The sequence below is a fragment of the Lichenostomus cassidix genome, chromosome 7 (genome assembly GCF_008360975.1).
Source record: "Lichenostomus cassidix isolate B80296 chromosome 7, HeHo_3.0, whole genome shotgun sequence".
Taxonomy (NCBI): Eukaryota; Metazoa; Chordata; class Aves; order Passeriformes; family Meliphagidae; genus Lichenostomus; species Lichenostomus cassidix.
This window is the reverse complement of record NC_139488.1, coordinates 27,862,275-27,882,417: the sequence shown is the minus strand read 5'-3', so window position 1 is coordinate 27,882,417 and position 20,143 is coordinate 27,862,275. Positions and strand designations below refer to the sequence as shown.

General features: G+C 38.1%; 1 protein-coding gene across 2 annotated transcripts in view; it reads left to right on the top strand.

Annotated features, from left to right (window-relative positions):
• MYLK (myosin light chain kinase) overlaps positions 1-20,143 on the top strand; it is a 193,562-nt gene that overhangs the window by 47,295 nt on the left and 126,124 nt on the right. For both annotated transcript variants that reach the window (XM_085066961.1, XM_085066964.1), the window contains one exon: positions 8,495-8,652. In XM_085066961.1, coding sequence (XP_084923087.1) covers positions 8,495-8,652 — 158 coding nt within the window. The remainder of the gene's footprint in view (positions 1-8,494; positions 8,653-20,143) is intronic.

The window sequence follows — 20,143 nt, the reverse complement described above, 5'->3', positions numbered from 1 at the left end:
GGGAGCACAGTACTGGGAAAATTGTTTTCCTTCCTGCAAAAATAGGTTACCATTCTAGGTCCTGCTGTTCAGTGATCAAGGTCATACCCACAACCTGAAGTCTCCCTGAATTTTGGTTGGTGTTTGTGACATGCATGTTTCTATCATAAACACCAACTTGTACCAGTTATTCTGTACTTGTCTAGCAAGATACATGACACAAATTAAACATGAAAGTTTATTGGTAAGATGAGGCCTGCTGCCATTTCTCTTCAGATTCTCCACATGTATGCTCTTGATAGCCTGAAAATCCTTCTTTAAGGGCTATGAAAGGTGTTACTAGAAGTTTGATCCTGTATGAGACCAGCTGTCAATGATGACATTCAGATTGAGATTTTTAGTCCAAACCTTCTCAGGAAAAAGGTGTTCGGATTTTGGTATATATTGAGTACTAGAAATGATACTTTAAAGGAAAACCAGTAGAATTTTATTGCCAGTGACCTGCTGCTTGGTACACTGAGAACCTTTCTGTAGATCTTACCTTTTTCTTTTTTTCACTTTTAAAATGTTGCTTATAAACTAGAATTGTAGGAGGTTTTGAAGTCAGATTGAATTACTCTCCCCAGTGTGCTTCTATAGGAAGCCCCTCTGGAATCGGCAAGAACAAGACCAACTTGCATCCCGTTTGCCATCTGGGTTTCCCTCTGGCTTCAATTTGCTGCTATAAAATAGTTCTTAGCTATGGATGCTGTACTGAACCTGCCCGATGCATGTCACATTTAGTTACTCATATTTCTTCTAAGATAATGACTGCAAAGAAGCTGTTTCTTGTGGTCTCTCTTGATTTACTGCTTCTTAATCTGATGTTTCAAATTAGACCTGAGTCTTCAAATGTCATTGCATTCTTTTAAGACATGTTCAGCTGCTTTGTAATGGGTGTGTTCTGTCTTACAGTTTAATGCTCAGGGGTTATGGAATAATTGAATAATGTAGCATGTCTGTTTATAATCAAGGTGATTCTATGTTATCAAAGGTACACATCTATTTCTCACTTTTCTTTATGTTTCTGAAACCTTCCTTGTAGCTGAAATACCCTTTGCAGCTGATTTAATTTATCAATAAACCTTTAAGGTACAATTGTTCAAGGCCACATATCAGGGCTCATGTAAAACATTCCATTGCAGCCACATGGATACTGAGAGTAAGGGAAGTTAGATATTTGTACAGATCCAGTGGGCCTGGTATCTTTAGTACCCTGAATGGCACTGAGAAATTGAGGAAAATTAGAGGATGTTTACAACTGTTTGTAATTGGAAGAAAATCATCATTGCTAATGCATTTTTCCTAGTCAGCACAGACACATATGGAGAGCATGCTTTTCCTTTAAAAGAACATGGGTGATTTTTCATTTGTTTGTTTTCTTATAGGATTTATATAAATAAAAGTTTTGCCTGCCATCCTTGTCCTTTAATAAAGCAGGCTTTAAATAAATGTAGGTCACTTAGCATCATCTTGAGATATTATTTTACATAAGATCAGGATGAAATTCCTCACCCATCTATGTGATTGTACCATGGAAACCATTTCAGTTTAAAATCCATGCTGCGTTAGTTATACAAATATAATAAAAGCAAAAAGTTTATTGATTAGACAAATAGATTATCTCTCTCCACTAAAACTAGTTAAGTTCTGTGTCATACAAGCTGTATAATACCTTTCAGTCTCTTTTAGAGACTTATCATCTGAATATTAGTTATGAAGTTTGTTCTGTGTCACGCCAGATTAGTCACTTCTACCTACAGATTCTTCTACAGTAGCCACTGTTGAGATTTGCATATTCAACAAAAACTGATCAATTGAGCATCACAGAAACCTTGGAAAAGTACATAGAAATAGTTGTGTTTCTTGCAAGGATGCACAAAACATAGAGTAGAGTATAGGAAATCTGACACAAAACATGTTGTCTAATCTCTAACACTGTAGGCCAAACTCTTAGAAGATACCATACATTGCTACATTTAAAAAATGACCTCAATTCATTTCAGAAAGCTCCTTATATATTTCTTAGCTCAAGCCCTATCAGAATCTCACATGCAGCTACATGAGAGCTTGACAGTATTTCAGTCTTTGAAGCATCCCAGAGAACTTTATTATTTCAGAATGAAACATAGGGGCTGCAACAGTATTTTGTTAAAATGAGCACCTGGAGCAGCTTGTACCTGTTCTTTCCTTTTTCTGTGTACAGGCAAGATTTATGCTAATGCTTAAATGCATCAGCCTCATGGTTGATGTTCTGAATGTGAAATTCAAGGCACTGAAATTATGGGATTTGAAGAACCTTCTTCCTCCGTGGAAAATCTGTGATATGATTGTCACAAATCAAATTGTGACTTAGTTTGGAGTCTTTTGCTGTCACTTTACTGAGCCTTAGCTTCAGCACAAATTGCAAGTTGGTCTGTAATTCCCATTTTGTGTGGGTCAGTTATGCAAAAGCATATTGAGGGAACATTTCCAAGGATTTTACACATATTTGCCAAAACTTTAGCTTGCAAAATTTTGGATCATGGAGTTGTGCAATGGAGCTTTGGCATCGGATCCTGTTCCTACTGCTGTGTCTATAGTAGCTATCAAATTTTACTGGGAAAAGGATAGAACATTTAGTAGTCTGGGTTGAAAATATCTCAAATCTGGTTTTTTTACAAGCTGACTTGTCTAGAAACCAGGTTTGTAGAGAAAAAAGAAAGATACTGATGAGAGAGCAGAGGAAGAAACCCCAGTCAAGTCAGGACTGATAGGAAATCTCTCTTGCTCCTGTAGTGTCACATTCAGGGTCTTCTTGACCACAGCACTTAGAAGGACCTACAAATAGCAGAACACAGGCACAAGATCTGAACATCACAAAAAGCATGATTTGTGTACAGTATCCTATTATCCCCTCAAAAAAAGAAAAATATGTCTTTCACTCATATTAATATCATTGCCAGTTCAAATTAGTCCTACTTGTAGCATCATAATCTTGCTCCTATTCCTTCAGCAGAGCCCAATACCTGTTACAGTTGCTGTGTCTGAAGGAGAAGCTGCCCAGAGCAGCATGGCCACTATTGGTGGCATTACAAGTCCCTTGCTTCTTTTTCCAGCTTCCTACCTCTTCCCCTCTGCTAAAACAATACACTAATTTATCACCTTTGCTGATCCTTTATTGTTTATCGTTCTTCCTGCATGCTGCTTCTTGAGTATCAGTGGCTGACAGAAGGCAGCATAGTTCCTTGTGTGGTCTTGTAGGGCAAGACTGAAAAGATAGTCACCAGTCATATGGCTGCAAAAATTCATATCTGTAGTTCAGGGGAGAACGTGTTAAGTTATAGATTTGTTTAAAAATATGGTAACCACATGTTAGTCCTTGTGCATGTTAGTCTTGTGGTAAAGAAAGAAACTGTAGGGAAGGAAATAAGGTGTGTGAGAAGGGGAAACTCAAGCAGGTTTAGAACAGAAAAAAAGCTTCATTTAAATACTGAAGATTTTGAAGCATAATGGATAGCATTTAGTCCTTGGCAAAAGTCTGAGTTCAGTGATCTGTGTAAGGGAATAAATTGTACCTAGTGTTTTAAAATATGTGCTTTTTAAAAACATGCCCCCCCAACTGATTTATAAAAAAAGAAAGGTATAATGAGATCCAGCTTCCTGTAAGTTTATGGTAATTTTGTGCCTTTTGCTAGTTGTTCTATTTATGTGGTCCTTTACTGTAGCCTGGCTCCCACCCTCTAATACATTTATCCTCACAGCACTTCTTTGTGGTAAGGAAGTACAATAATCCCCACTTTACAAATGGGGAACCATGGCAAAAGAGAGGCTTAGTGACTTGCCTGAGGTCATGCAGGCAGCCCATTATAGAGCAGGGAATTCACCCAGGACTCCCAAACAGCAGACAAATGCTCCAACCCCAGGGCTGTCTGTCCTTTAGCATATTTTTAAAGTGCTCAAAAGGTTATATCCAGATTTCAGAGATGGTTCAGGGGTTATTGAATCCAGTCGGACTAAAATAACAGAATAGCTGGACCAAGTGAAAATGTGCTGCTCAGTGTAGAGTTGCAATATCAGTTAGTCAAATAAAGGTTTTTCCGCTGGCAGCTCTGGTTTCCTCTCACTTGCCTGAGCTTGCTCTCTCATACACACACACATGCACTCTCTGCAACTCATTTTTCTCTTGCCTTGGAGGAAGGACTTGGTGAAAGGAAATTGGTATAATTAGATGGTCATGTAGGAAGCTGATGGTAAGTATTTACTTTTATAAAATAAGTGGAGGAGAAAAAACCTATGAGGTGGATTTCATAGTATTTGCTTTTTGGGGTTTATTTTTGGAAGCAGAGTATTGAGTGACAGAGGTTTGTTCCCAGTAGAAAATGCTTGAAACACATTAGTCTGCTTTGGTATTAGAAAGATTGGAGGGCACACTGTGAGAATTTGTAAGGATTTGTGTGCTTTTTAGAGAGGATTAAGAATTAAAAAAAAAAATCCAGATTAGAAATGCTGTCTAACCACATCACTGCTCTACAGGCCAACATTTGCATGGTGGTTTTCTTTTATGTTTAATACCACAATGTTTGTATTGCAACTTCAGTTAAAGTTGGTTTTCTTTAAATACCATAGTCTAGGTGTGCACAGCATGTGAGATGAAATGTTAGGAGTTCATGTAGCATCCCTGAAATTGCATTCAGCAGCTAGCATGAAATACCTAAGAAAAATATTTTAGAAATACTCACATTCTACAGAGATGCAAAAAAAACCCCAAACAAACAAAAAACAAACAAAAAACCCCAAACCAAACAAACAAAACAAAACAAAACAAAAAACCACCCAGGTATGTTTCATATAAGTGTGTGCTTTCTTCCTGTCTATCAAATTGTAAGCTTGAAAAAGATTTGTTCTCTGGAACATTATTTCTTTAAAATATTTGGACGTGTAGTTCCCTAGTAACACCAGACTGCACAACATAGAATTAGTTATTTGTTTAGGAACAGAATTGTTAAACATCCTCTAAGCTGTAAAAGGATACTTCCTAATTATTTACTAGAAGCATCCATAGTTAATTAAAGTCAGATTGCTAAATGTGGATGATTAGAGGCTTATGTTGCCAGAAAACTGCTTGTGCTGACTTGAGCTAATATTTAATTTGTAAATTCAATCCTGTTTAGACACTTTATTGAGAAAAATCATAAATCTGTGCAAGATGTTCTTATGGAAAAGACTACCTATTTCTTTATGCTTTAAAGTCTCACTATATTACACATCAATTTGTCGATAGTTTTTGGTATCTTACCAACATGCAATAGAAATGTAACCTGACCAGTAACAGTGGGTTAATTGTTCAGGATTTCTTTTTTCCCTTCTTTCTACTTCCTCTTACACTGTTTCTTTCTTTCTTCTGTCTTTTTTTTTAAATTTAATTTTGTGTAGGGCTTGGAGTTGGACTTTGGCCACAGGAATGTTTGTCTGATGCATACCTGAGCCCAGTGGTGCTTGGAGCATGAGTGAATGTTGAATATAGTGTATTTTCCAGCCATGTGCCAGCAGCTGTTTCAGGTACTTGGTGAATTTGGTCTTGCACCATACCCAGGTTTCTGTGGGTTTCTGTGTCACAATCACCCAGCATAAACAGTGCATTGTACTCAAGTACAGATTGAACATTTTATCTGTACAGGAGTCCTGTGAGCATCTGCAGTCTTCTCTCTTGCTCTTTTCAGCCATTGCAATGGCACTGACCAAAGTGGAGTGCTCTTTGCATGGGTGAACATCATTTGAATTGGATTCTTGGTGTTGGCTGTTGGGTTTAGTTTTGTTTTCAATTTTACTACCCTTACTGCATTATTTTTAAAACAACGTTTAGGTGGCGTATGCTTTCTCTGATGTTGTTTTGGTCTTGTAAACACTCTGCAAAGTCAATACAGATGTGTGAGGAAGGAGATGTTTTGTTACTGGCCTCTTATGGTTTGTATTGCAGCTTCACTGCAATTTCATTTGTGTTGCATCATAGTGCTTTATGACGAGAAAAGATTTTCCTACATCTACATTATACCTGGCACATCATTGTCACAGCTGGTGAGCTGAAAATTTTATTGCAGGTTTGAAGTGGTGGACTGATTTGTTAGTTCATAGTTTCAAAGCTAAAGAGAAATTGTGGAAACTGGCATTTATAAGCTATGGAAAAGTGTATTTTAGCAGGTAAGAAAGACATGTGGGAAGAAATACTGAAGATAAATTATTTGAAAAGTTTGGTTTTCATCTGTAATGAAAAAAATTTAGAAATGTGCTGCCAAATATGGACTCAGTATGCAGCAGTTTGCAGCTGTGTAGTTGATTGAAAGTCCTCTGGGGTAAATTGTGGTTCTAGCTGAGTGGAGAAGTGAATTTGGTATCTTGTCTTTAATGAAAGAAAAATTAATTGAACAAATAATTCTTTCTTTTTTTTCAGGGAAATTGTTGTTTATTGCAGTGACTATAGCTGTGAGAGACTGTAATTTTTTGTCCCTTCACGTACGAAGCACATTTATTAGAAGAAAGGCAAGGCTTTGATTTCATATTGTGTCTTTGGAACACAATCAGTTTCTTCCTTATTTAAATGATATTATAATTTCGTGTTGTTCTTAAAAGTACAAAGATATTTTTTTTCTGTTTGTATTTTAAGAGGTGCTTATATTGGAAAGGGAGACTTATGCTCTGCTCTCAAGTAACTGAGTGCCAGTACAGACATTCACTACAGAATTAACTTTTGTGGACATAAAGGCAGAATTTCTCTGAAGTTTTACATCATAGTTAAGGAAATCATCTTTATTCCATTTCTGTGTTGGTCTCAACAATTCAAATGCTAGAAACGAAAGGATTTTCTTGGGTTTTTGATGTCAGTATGCAGAAATGGTAACAGAGTGCTATGCCAGAAGAAATCTGAAGTCCACATCATCTGTGTTCTTATGAATGAGAAAGGAGATTCCAAGCATTATTTGAAAATCTATGTGCATAATTTATCTGAAATCTTGGAAGGATGTAGCCCTCTAAACTATAGCTCCTGACAAGTGCATACTGTGAACCAGAAAACTCTGGAACAAAATACCCTCTGGAGGTGCCTCTTTCTCTCTGTTGGCTGTGAGGGAGAAAAAACTCATGAAATACATAACTTTTAGACTAATATCTTCTGTGAGAGGAGCTGCCCTCTCAAAATGTTTTGGATAAATGTAGAGAAGGTGTTTCTGTTTGCTTATGGAGCATGTCAGGTATGTTCTGTGGAAAACTATATTCTCAGGCTAGGTTTCAGGTGCATACGTGTGACATTAGAGTGTAAGTCCCATTTGGAAATGAATGAGTTTTCTGTTCCCCTGCTCCCCAAATAACTGCAGCCTGTTCTAGAAAAAAGTATCCTTCATAGAGTCAGGAATAATATGGCCTTAGTTTAATTGATTTTTCTCTTTTTCAAACTGAAGTTTCACTGTTTACTCAAGTATTGTTAATTGCAACTTTTATCAGAATCAGATTAATAAATTCATAGTCTATCACAGATTGATGTGTATGGCAGAGGATTAAGACTGGAAGTCCAGTTTTTTTTATTGGTTTAACATGATCTCTTAGTGGGTCAAGCCATTTCTCAGTATTTTCTTTGTTAAACTTGTCTATTAAAAAGGCATTTTACAGTGGGGCTTCTAATTTACATAGACAATTTGAGGAATTATTACTGGTATCAGCTATTACTTTTTCCTGAAAACCATGAAATTTTACTTTAAAAAAAAAATTTTTACTTGGGAAGTAGGAACTGTTCAGCAGAAGATTTTATTCTGAAGCAGCTATCTGTAAATAGGTCTATAAAATGCCATTCTTGTAGCATTATGAAATTTTATTTCCATGCTATTTTACTAGTCTATGTGCTGTAAGAAGGATTTGCAGTAAAGTAAAGACTTCGAATTTCTGCAAAAGTATTTGTTCTGTACTAGTAGTACTTTGCAGGGACATATCCAGATATTTCTTAAGATCTTGAAAGCTTGCTATGAAAAATCAGATTTTCCACATTCCTGCTTGCAGCTTAAATCCAGTGCAAACAGAGGTCTCTTTATTTCATAAGTACTTGTTTAACACTGGCTCACTTTTGAGACTTATTGATTTTGTTGTATTCCAGGCCAGGAAAATCAAAGTCATGTTATGAAAATATCCTCCTGAAATAAGTTATTACCTTCTAATGCAGTTGTAAAGGATGACTTTTTGGTGAAGGCTCTGGCCTGGGACTTGGGAGTTCAAACTGAGTTCACCTCAAGACTGTGACCCTGCCCACAACTGTGGGCACAAGGCACAATTCCTGGGTCTCAGTTTCCCTCCCAGAAAATAGCACCTGTCACCTTAGGCTGAAGATCCTGCTGTGTGTCCGAGTAGAGCACCCATACAGAACCTCTGCTCCTGGTTGGATTCTTAGCTGGTTCTGTCATGAAAGTAATTAAACATCGTGACTCCTATGTTACCACTTGTTTCTCTTTTGCAGTCCACACCATGGGGGATGTGAAATTGGTGACATCTACTCGAGTGTCCAAAACCTCCCTGACACTCAGCCCCCCTGTCCCTGCCGAAGCACCAGCATTTACTCTTCCTCCTCGGAATATCCGAGTGCAGCTGGGAGCCACTGCGAGATTTGAGGGGAAGGTAAGAATCAGACAATGGAGAGCTTCTCCCTTGGGTTTTGCCCTTTCCTGAAGCTGACCACTGGACTGCCAAGATAGTGAAGTTGCCTCTGCAATATGGGACCTTTACTCAAGAATACCCCAGGGTTTACCCTCTTGGGGAGGCAGGAGGGCAGGAGCATTGCAGGTGTGTTTCTGTGTTAGGGAGAGTGCTGCAAAACCTGAGTATTGCAAAGTATAACCTTGTTGAGCATGCTGAGCACTGAGGTTATTATCCATGAGAAACTGCTTCAAGGGCTGTCTCTAGTCAGCATGTTCTCCTACTGCAATTGATGTTCTCCTACTGCACATTCACATCCCTGCATCCCAAATATCTGCCTGTTCATGAAGTGTTGTGTGTGGCACAAGTATAACCCTGCTGCAGCATGCCCTTCATAGCAGTCAAGGTAGGAATCTGTAATGAGTGTAGTGACAGTTCTGTATCTGCACCACCTGCCATACATGTTCCTAAACTGAAAGAAAGAAGAGCATTTTCAGAGGAAACATTGATTTGTTCAGGAAAACTTGTTAATTTGAAGGGTTTGAAAAGGCTGTGAGGTGTGGTGTGTGACCCCGGTTCTCCCCTTCCCCTCACATTTGGGACATTGAATTGTGCTTCCTGGCATCCATATTTCTTCCATGTGTCAATCCTGGTATGTACTCATCCTCGTTCTAGCTATCTTCTTTTCTCCTCCCTTATCCCCCTTCTTTTTCCTGGAGCTGTTAGCTTTCCCTCCCAGTCCTTTGAGCTTCCTTTGGTTCTCGTCACGCTCTGATTGCATGCTGACAGCTGCGCCATCAGACTGACCGCAGTTGTAATCTTTGAAGTGGTGGGACTTGTCTGACGGAGGCAGGAAACTGCAACTGTACTGTAACAAAAGCAAGGGCTAGAAGGAATTTGGGAAATTCATAACTTCTGAAACTCTAACTTAAACACAGGGCCGGCAGAGGGCATCTGATATTTATCATTTGTTTATGTAAGAGCAGGCCAGGAACTGGGATTTTTCAACAGGAACTTTGTAGGAAAACAGGTTTTGGAGTTTATTAATTATGCAGTGCTAAAGCAAAACTCAGAAGCAGTTCTTAGATTTGACTTTTTGAAGAAAAGTTGGCATTTTTCATGGAAAGCAATTTTCAATTAAAATGTTTAAATCAAAGAACATTTTTTTACCAAACCTTCTGCAATTTAAAAAAAAAATTGCTTACTTTTAGATGATTTTAAGGCACCAGTCAGAAACCCTTTGTGTGCATGATGTTGGCCAGTCCCAATGAGCACTTCTGTTCTTACTCTTTGTATCCTTTTTCTCTTCCCCTCCTTATTCCACCTTGTTGCAAACACAGTAGGAAAATGGCAAGGTGTTTCTACTTTCTCCATGTGACACCTGTATACAATGCTGTTCTAATTCCAACTGGTTCTTCCAGACTGCACTGCAATAACCGTTCAGTGAAATCAAAGTTGAAGCATGTGCTAGGATTTGGTTTTATAGTTCTCATGTTTCCTAATTAAAAGCTCAAGTGGGATATATCCAGTTTTTATTGCACTCTGCAGAGTTTTTATTATTAAGTCAAATGGAAACAACTGTAAAATATAATGACCTACAAGCTAGAGTGCCATCACTGCTTTGCATGGTTTTTTATATCTGGTTTTAAAGTGTTAATTTTCCAGGAATACCTAGCCCCTTTTTAAAAGCCACTTTGAAGACTAGAAAGGTAAAGTCTGAGGGGTTTTTTTTAAAGTAGCTTGGAAAAAATACACTAATTCAATAGTAATTAAACTGTCAAGTTTAATTTCCTTCAAGGAACAAAACTTTGATTGAAGTCCTGGGTTAGACTTACTTGATGAAAAATCTAAATATCTCTTCTGGCAATTTGGCATATGAACATCGTGAAAACCTTTAATTTTCAATCCTTAAAATGGGGGTGACAGCATTAGTATTTTGTTTGTGCTCTTAGTCGAGTTACATGGGCAAAGTGAAGGAGAACACAACAGTTCAGTTTGAAAGGTACTGGTGCTTAACAGCTGCAGTAGCCTGCAGAGCTTTTATCATTTGGCTCCATCTTCAGCTGGTTAATACAGTGTTTCTTCTTCTGCCACTTTAATGTTTCAGAGGTTCAGAAGGACAGTTGACCTGTTCAGAAAAACAGGTTCAGAAGGACAATCTTAACAAAAACAATTTATTAAGATTTAGTAATAGAAGCTACTCAACATACTTAGGTTTTTCTATCCTGGAAAATAGGCTACAGATGTTATGATATGTTGTTGCAGTATAAATATTAAACCAGACTCAGGCTAAAGAAAAATAAAAAGTTTTTAAAATGGCTAGACAGGAGCTTTTCTTCAAAGAGTTTTTTTGCAGTGGAATTGATCTTATCAGAAAGAACAAACATTTTTAGAATCCAAGAGAGGATACAAATCTGATATTGTGATGATCCTGTATTCTCATTAAGTGAATAAGGAAGAGAGGGCCCCAGCACTAAACTTGTTGGTTTTCTTTCCAACAGCATTACTAGATAAGTTGTGTGAAATGGCAACTTGAGATCAAAGAGAGAGCAAAAATTAAGAAATAGCCCATAAATATAGGAAATTAGAGGTAGAAAGAAACTGGTGCTTCCTTTAATGGGATTTTTTTATTTTCCTGTTCCTTCAACTACCACCCTGATTTTCTTTCTAAAATCTCAGGAAGTTTATTTATATCTGACTGCAGATCTCAGTTTTCCAGTGGCACCTCAGCAGAGAAAGTCAAATCATCATCTTTCATGAGTATGAGCATGATTTTGGCTTGGAGCATGGAGTGGAAACACTTAGTAAGGCAAAGGCACGGTTATCTTCACTAGATACTCCGCAAATATCTGCTGGATGGATATGTCAGTTGTTCATCAATAAATTGCTGAGATGGTTTTTAGGAAAGCCATCCCAGATAATTGTGAAATTGTGTTTTATGTTCTGAACTTGTTGGGATTTGATTGAAGTGCTGTTCTTCAATTGCACATCATGTATGAGGTGAACAGCTCAGGGCAGTAATCTCTTGCCTTGTGTTAAGACATTTTAGCTCATCTGTCAGAGCCTTTAAGACACTCCTGGAAAAGGAGAGCAGGCCAACATGTTATCAGGCTTTGTTTTAAGCTACTTCTTTCTGTCATATTGAACACTGGATGTTAACCCATGCATTTGATTGCAGCAGGCACTTAACCTTTGTTAGGGTTAAGTTTGTTGGTACACGTATAATTTTTGAGGGTAATATTTATGGTCATTTATTTTATGAGCCTAAAAAAATACTTGTGCTACAACCCCACTTGAGAGGAACAGTGAAATGTCATTCTACAGACCACAAACTCATTGTCTAGGGGTCAGGACAGACTTTTCAGGGAGCTAGACTACATGTAACTCATAGTTTGGGTAGGTGTTTTGGTACTTAATTCAATTTAGTTCCCATTGAATAGTTACTGTTCTGCCCTTCCCTTTCCATCACCCTCCAGGTAAGGGAGGTGGATGGTACATTTTAAGGCAAGCCAGGTCAGTGCCAAATCTTTCCCCTTTTAATGTGCTTTCTGTTGTCCTTCTACCACCCTGCTGTTGCATCTGTTTGAATCAATTAAGTCCAATGATGTGCATCAATTTGAGTTGCTTTCTGCCATCTATTCTGGGATAAGAGGAAATTTATTCATGCAGTATGTTAAGAGGTAAAGAATAGGAAAGCATTACAAGAATGAAGAATGTGTTAAAGGCAAATTCTCCTACAGCACTTCTAAATTCTTTAGACTACCTGCTAATGGAAAAATTAATTTTTAGCCTCGGTTTTACTGTGGCATGTTTTACATGCATAGCATGAGCTATGCATGGCAAAACCTGTGGGATCTTCCCTTAGATTTGGACGCAAGGCAGCAGTGTGTGTGCCATTTCCAACCCTCAGTCAGCAGGCACTCCAGAAATATGCCTTAATGACATCACATGCCTGGATTTCAGTTGGAAGGATCTGAGAGAAGCCCACGTAATGACACAGGATGATGACATGGCACAACATGCTTTGCTGTTGGCGTGAGATGTTTGCTGTTACAAAATGTACTGGGCAGCTAATTGCATGAAGCTGCCAGTGGCTTTGGATCTGCACTTTCTGGAGGGCTGCCTGTTCTGAGTGACATAAGGAAGAAATCCAGGAAAGACCTATGTTTTCATGGGAGACAGTTGTCTGATGGAAGTGAATGCTGTGAGAGAACTTGTGCTGATCTGTGATACTCCCAGAAACCTGATATGAAACACTGGGGTATGTTTTGAGGAGAAAAGAATTGAAAAAGTTCTCAACATGACTGCAGATTTTATTTGATCTTCCTTTTCACATACCACTGGAGCATTCTTGGGAAAAATGTGGTGCATTAAGAAATTACTGAGACATTTTGTATCAGACAGACATTGAGGTATAGAAAGCTGAAAAAAAACCCAAAAAACACTAACACAAAAAACCCCACAAATTGGGTGACTGAACAGCTTATTGCACATTGTTTTGTATTTGGATTTTCTACTGGTGTGTCTTCTTCCTTGGTGTAATTGACCTCCTATTATATTCACTTACTACATACACGTTCTCACGAGTAGCGCATGCACCATTTTATTTGGGTTTATTTTACTGTATAACCCTATATTAGCATATAGAAACAGTGTCAGCTTTACACAAGGACAGAGTGGAAGTGGATGCTCTGCTGGGAAGTGGTTAAGGTGGGATTCAGTCAAAATTTCTTCCCCTCACAGTGTCATCTACACTCAGAATTATTCAAACACACTTTCTTTCATCAACCGACACAAGCACCCGTGTGTTGACAGCCATTTTTTCTGCCTTGCAAATGATACATCCTTTAGAAAAAAATGTTGGTGTTCAAGTTTGCTGCTCAAGAAATTTCTAGGATTTAGACAGGACTGGTGGTCTGTGAGTTCCACTTCTGTCTCTCATAAATTTCCTTTCATGCCTGTCTGCCTGTCACCTGCAGCCATCATAATTATATTCAGGATTTTTCTGGTAGAAGTATTTAAGCATTCCTTGTGCAGTCTGTGTGCAGAGCATGTGATGATGCTCAAAAGTGCTGGACTTCATGCACTCTGTCCCATGCAACTGATCTGTGCATGCGCTGAGGCAACAGCCAATATTTCTGGATGTTTGGCAGCAAAGTTTGGTCAGACCTTTTGCAGAGTTTTTTTTTCAATCTGCCAGATGTTCAGAAATCCTAGACAATGCTGAATATCCTCAAATTCCACCCAGAAAAAAGTTCTACGCAGGAAAGAGGCCATGACTGGGGAACACTGAACATACATATCCCTGTTCTGAGTTATCTTTTCTCAGGGTTTGTTTTATTCTTTTCTATAATTGAGCCTGTGTTCAGTAACCCACCCACCTCCAAATTATGGAAGAAATCTGCTATTTGCCCCTATCACATTTATTGTTCTATTTGCCTTCTGTCTCCTTTCCCACCTTAATTGCTTATCTAGAGCCAGGGACAGGAGTTCTGCTCCACACCAGTGCCAGAAAGATTGGCTGCCTATTTTTGGTTCTTGTGGTAAGAACTGCTGTAATTAAAGGAATATCAAAAACAATCTAATAAGTGTGAGGTAATCACAATAGAAGTTTTTTAAAACACTACAACTTATGTACATATGGAATTAAAGAGAGTCTTGTATTATTTTGTGTAGTATCTACCCAAACCAGTGTTGTTTTAGCTGAAGCCAGACCATATGTTTGTTCTGCTTTTTGTCACCACTTTCTTTCTTTCTTTACTTTTTCTTTAATGTGTTTCTAATTATTTTGGATTTTGAGGTGGAAGCAATTAAAATTACATGACAAAGCTGACAATAAAAATCAGTGTGATTTAATTGCATCTACGTGTCCCCAGTTTGCTTTGGGTGAACCAACAAACTGTTGACACTGACAAGTTTATTGTAGGTATCTTTGTTGTGATCACCCACTACTGTAATGTATTGTTGTGAAACATGGCTTTGTGTCAGCTAAAGAGGAAAAGAGTGTCTATTTAAGAATTTATCCATATGGATGTCCCTAAGTTTGATTTTGAGAAAATTTACTTAATTAGCAGGAAATTCTGGACTTGCTATTTTTCTACAGTCATTAAGCAGAAATCAGTAAAAAAAAATACTAAATTATGTATTGACAAATTTGCTGAGGAAAAGGAGATATAAAGGATTCACATTGTAGTGTAAAAGAGGTTCAGTCTTTTACAAAAATAATGATGGACTAAATGCCATGACAAATCATAAAGTGCACTGTTTAGGGTTGATAATATAGAAGTATCTGAAAAATGAATGGAAGAAAATCTAGCTGTTTCCAAAGAGAAAACCAGCTGATCAGCATATCCTAAATAGCTGAACAAAGATATGCCCAGAGCTTGAATCCGTGTAGGTCAGAGTAGAACCAGTCGTTATAATTCTTCTTGGGTTTTCTGTCCCATGATGGTTAATCATGAATCTCTCAGATTTCAACAATGTCTTATTAAGTTCTTCAGTTCTGTTTTTAATTTGAAAAATATCATCATCTTTTCCAGACTAGTCTCCTTTGCTCCTCTGGGTCAGTGCATAAGTCTTTGTTGTGGTTCATTCCACTGGCAATAAAACTCATCATGTAGCATTGTGCTTTCTTATTTAAATAAACGTTCTTAGTAGCATATGAAACATGACTGCAACTTAGCGTTATGATATTTTAAACTTGATTTTTTTGGGAATTGTGCATTTGACTCTTATCACAGCCATATTGGGTTTAAAATTAAAAAAATGTCTAGTAACTGTAACAGAACTGAGGGTGGTTGACTTTCTTTTCCTTGTGCTGCAATAGCCTATAGTGGTGTGAGAGGTATGAAAATGAGGGGGGGGGGTAATATTTTAGTTGATATTTTTTTCTTCCAGAAATATGTCTTTAACAGGAAAGCTTTAAATTTTATTTTTCTAGCTCACCCTAAAGGTAGGACAGAGTGCTTATAATAAGATGTGCATTTGGCTAACTAGTAATATATTTGCTTTCTGCCATCATAAACAAGGTTTGAACTTCAAGCCTCTTGCCTGCATCTGGCTGATGAAACCAGAAAGGTCAGGAAAGGTTTCAGTGCCATATGTAGAAATGAGAACCCCTCATAAAATAGCAAAGGATGTGTTTGGCTGTCTGTAAATGTGTCACAGAGAGTTTGCACCAAATGATGCCAGGTCACACTTTTTGATATAATTCTGCTTTGCCCTGGTGGGAAAAGAGAGCAGTCATTAAGAGACAGCAAGCATGATGCATTCAGAATCTTTGCAGAAGACCACATGTGGAGAAGGTTTATAATCAAAACACATCATTACTCATTGTGGTTTTGCTCAATCCACACTCACTCTAGCACCTAGACTCCAAAGCTAAAAATTTGTGCTTTTGACATGTTACTTGGCTCTGTTCACTCATGGATGCTGTATAAAATTTGGAAACCTACTGGGCAAAACCAGACAACATAATATTTTTCCATGTAAAATTTGGACTCCCCAGTATCTAAGTGCATGCTGAACAGAAAATTACATTGCTGTGAATTCAAGCCATTCATGAAGGGGAGAAGCCCATCTGTCTGACAGGGAGCAGCAAGGGCTGGCTGCTCCCCAAAGGAGCACGAGCCAGGAGCCGAGGGGGAGCCTTGCATGGGCTGTGCCATCACCAGCTGGCCACAATCCCACAGGCTCTGCTCCCAGCAGGCACTGCCATGTGCTCTCACTGGGTCCTCTGGTGCACCCAGACATGGCAAACAACAAACCAGGAGCCCAAAAGAGGATGCACTCAGGAGTAAAAGTAGGCAAGGCCAGATTGTTCTTCTATAGGTTTCTAGTTCAGTTTTTAGTGTTCAGTCTGTAAGACATTATCTTGTTACTGGAGGTTACTGAATCTCCAGCAGGGGCCTGAAACAGCATCCATTTTTCTACTCAAGCTTCTAGACTTCATTGTTCAGTATCTGGGGACAAACCTGCCTTCATCATGGTTCTTAAGCCAAAAGTCATCCCAGTTCATAATTCAGCATCCCATGTGAACACATGTATCTGTTTTCTCCTCATGCTGGAGAAATAAGCTTTGGAAGAAGAGAGATGCTGATGTGTTGGGCTAGTGCATGTATGAGGGAGACACTGCTACTCCTATTGCTCTCAGAGGTTACACGTCAAAGCTCTTTGCACTGCTTGGAGCCAGAAAATCAAGGCATTCCACTGACTGGTTGTCCCTGGGGTGAGTAGTCCAGTTCAAGGGCTTTTGAATTACCTGCCTAAATATGCTGACTTTATTCTTCTAGGAAACCTTACACAACCAGGCTATAGGTTAGAAATTAAATCATGTTTGTTGACTCCCAAGTTAGTATCCTGGCTTCTAGGCTAGCTGTCCCACATTAAGAATATGTTGCAGTGAGATTCTGGAGATGATCTAAGCTCTTACGCCTTTCTTTTTTAGAGTTTTAGGAATGGACAGAGTGGAAACTTGGAAATTTTCCTTTTAAAAAAATAAAATTCTAGGCTTTTTGATGGTGAAGATAGATTTATTCTCTGTAAATCAGTGCATTGTTGTAAACCTGCAAACGTACACAACGAAGCATTCTTTGTCTTTTGAAAATGCCGTAGCTAAAACTGGTACAAATTCAAAATCAGCTTTGCATTGTTTTTATTACTTAGATGGAGACCTTTGTACTTCATTTGAAGAATGAGGCAAAATGGAAAAATAAGTTATTTTATCTTTCTCTGCATTCTCCTTGCTTTTCTGCTTATTTTCAAAATAATATGGTAAATGTTACTCTATAGAATATACTATTTGCTATAAATACAACAGCTGAGCTTACTAAAACACTAATTAAAAGTCTTACTGCATTCCAAGTGCAGCTTTTCATTTAAAGATGACAACAATCTGCACATGTAGCTCAAAGAAAAAAGAGAGGCAAAGACTGACAAGTTAAATAATTCTTCTCATGATTATTTGTCTTTTGGCAATGGCACATTCAGCTTACTTCATCCAACTCTGTGCTCTCTCAACTCACGTTGAATGAGAATGGTAATTTTCCTCCAGCTGCATAGTAGAGTCAAATCATAACTGTGTGGCTTGAGAGTTTGCCATTCTTTCAGTACCTCCCATAATACATAAGCAAGCTTCTAGTGATGGTGCATGTATTTTTGCTTTGCAAAAAAAAAAAAAAATTGTTTTTGCAAGGCTTAGAATATTAGTGCAATGCACACTGTTTTGTAAAAGGTTTGTAAAAGTACCTGCACACACATGGTAGTATGAAATCTAACTTGTATCTGAAATCTAACTCATTTACCTCGCCCTCCCATACCAGCAAACAGTGAATAAAGACTTTTTCTGTTCTGCGAACTCTCTGGAAGAGAGTTCAATATACTTAAGCTATACTCAAGATTCAATATACTCGAGAGTTCAATTTACTTAAGCTTTATTATTTTTGTCTACATAAATTCTGGTGTTCCTTTATAAAAAAATAACTCAGCAGTTTGTCTCTCGGCAGGGAGGCAAATATGAATATTTCAGTACAAAGTTATGCTAAAAGCCCAGGCACTGGAAGGAAAATTATGATAAAATCTTGGAAATACAGATTAAAGAACTACCACAAATGGTATTGATTTCTGCTCATTTCATGGTACCATTTAAACAGCCTAATTCAACTGGAGTACTAGTGTTATTCTGCAGGATTTAACACATACACAGGCCAGAGTAGAGTTGGATCCTTCTCTGGTGGAATTTCTAGCTAAAACTGCAGAGATAAAAATCATTGTTACCCCCTTGACATTTATAGGGAGTAACAAGTCATGGTGAGATTTATTGTCCTGTGCAAGATGACTCCCATCTGGTATCCTAGACATGAAGCTATCCTTTTGGGAGATAAATAACTTCTGGTTTTGGAAGATAAAGTTAAGATGTGCAATAGGTGCAAATATCACAGCTATCTATGCACCTGCTGTTGGATTTAAGAGCATCACTTTCACAATGCCAGAACTGGGTCTTCAGAGCCTTGACTCAAAGCTGGTTTGTTGGGATAGGCAAATAAATAGGAGGTTTGTCTGCTTGGGAGACTCTTGCACACCCATAGGTTTAATGGAAAACACAACATTGAATTTGTTCAGACCTCTCAGTAGGAATGGCAACAACTGCAGTTAAGTGGAGCTCTATTGAAAGCACACGCAGAGTAAGCACTTTTCCCACAACCTAAACAGCTACTTTTGAGTGCATGTGTGTGTTTCTCCTAGCAAGATCACAGCAATTTTAGTTTTGAGAGAAAGCATTAGAAGGAAAAGGTGAGCCCACAAACTTTCTCTTGAACTCAGCATGTCTTTAAATATTAATCCTGAACTGTTGAACTAGAAATTTTTAAAAATGGCAAAAATCAGACAATGACTAAATATAAATATATTAAAAAAATCTAAAGATGGACAGAAATTCAATCTACTTATAATGCCATATTAAGTTCAGAAAACTTATGGAAAAAAAGGCCCAGGTGAGCTCCATGGGTGGTTTGCACAAAACTCTTGTCACATGCCTAATGCCTACAGGTCAGCTGGCTACAGTGTGGGGAGAGTAAAAAGGCAGATGTGGCTTCTGGTAAAATGATTTATGAAAGCTGCATCAGAAAAACTCTGCCAGTCTGAGGCAGCAACAGCTGTGTGAAAATGCCCCCATTAGTGTAACAGAGGTTTACAGCCCCTGATTCAGTTGCTGATTGACATCCCAGCTCCACAGACATGTGATTCTCTATACAATGTGTTCCCTTCCTGTCCTCTGCACAGGAAAGGGTAGAGTCCTTCTTGGCAGTGTTCTCTGTTTCAGCTGAGTGATATTTCAGGTTATTTTGTGGCTGTCTAAAGACGTCTATAACAATGTTACTTTAAAAACAATACAGTTAAACTTATTCTTTAAATGAAATAAAAATCTAATTTAGGAAAAGCACCTGTACATATGATTAATTCCAAAAGACATAAATAGGGCTTAAACATTCTCTTAAGAGCTGCATAAGTTTGAACTGGTGCTTGAACTTAGGTACTCAAGGCAGCTTGACACCCAATGCTACTCTGAAATTCCACCTGAATCCTTCAGAAAAAAATATAAGACAAATGGACTTACTGAGGTTATGGTACCTGGGAAAGCAACTCCTTTTTCAAACAGCTATACTACCCTGGTGACTGAGAACAAAACCAATACTCTGTTCCCCCATGCTCCTCTGGGAACTCTTGACACTGAATTTTACAAAAAAAAAAAATTATATGTAGAAGATTGAAGAAGAAATTATGTACAGCTGCTGTCTGCTTTTCAGTTAGCAGACCATGTCTTCCATGGATAGGTCTTCCATGGATAGGTCATAAATTCTTCCCTGCTGAACACCATAAAAACTGATTCCCCTAAAGACCTGTGGTAGTATGTGGAGTGTTCAACACCTTTGCAATCTGCAAAAAGGGGCTGAATAGTATGATACAGAATAAGCAG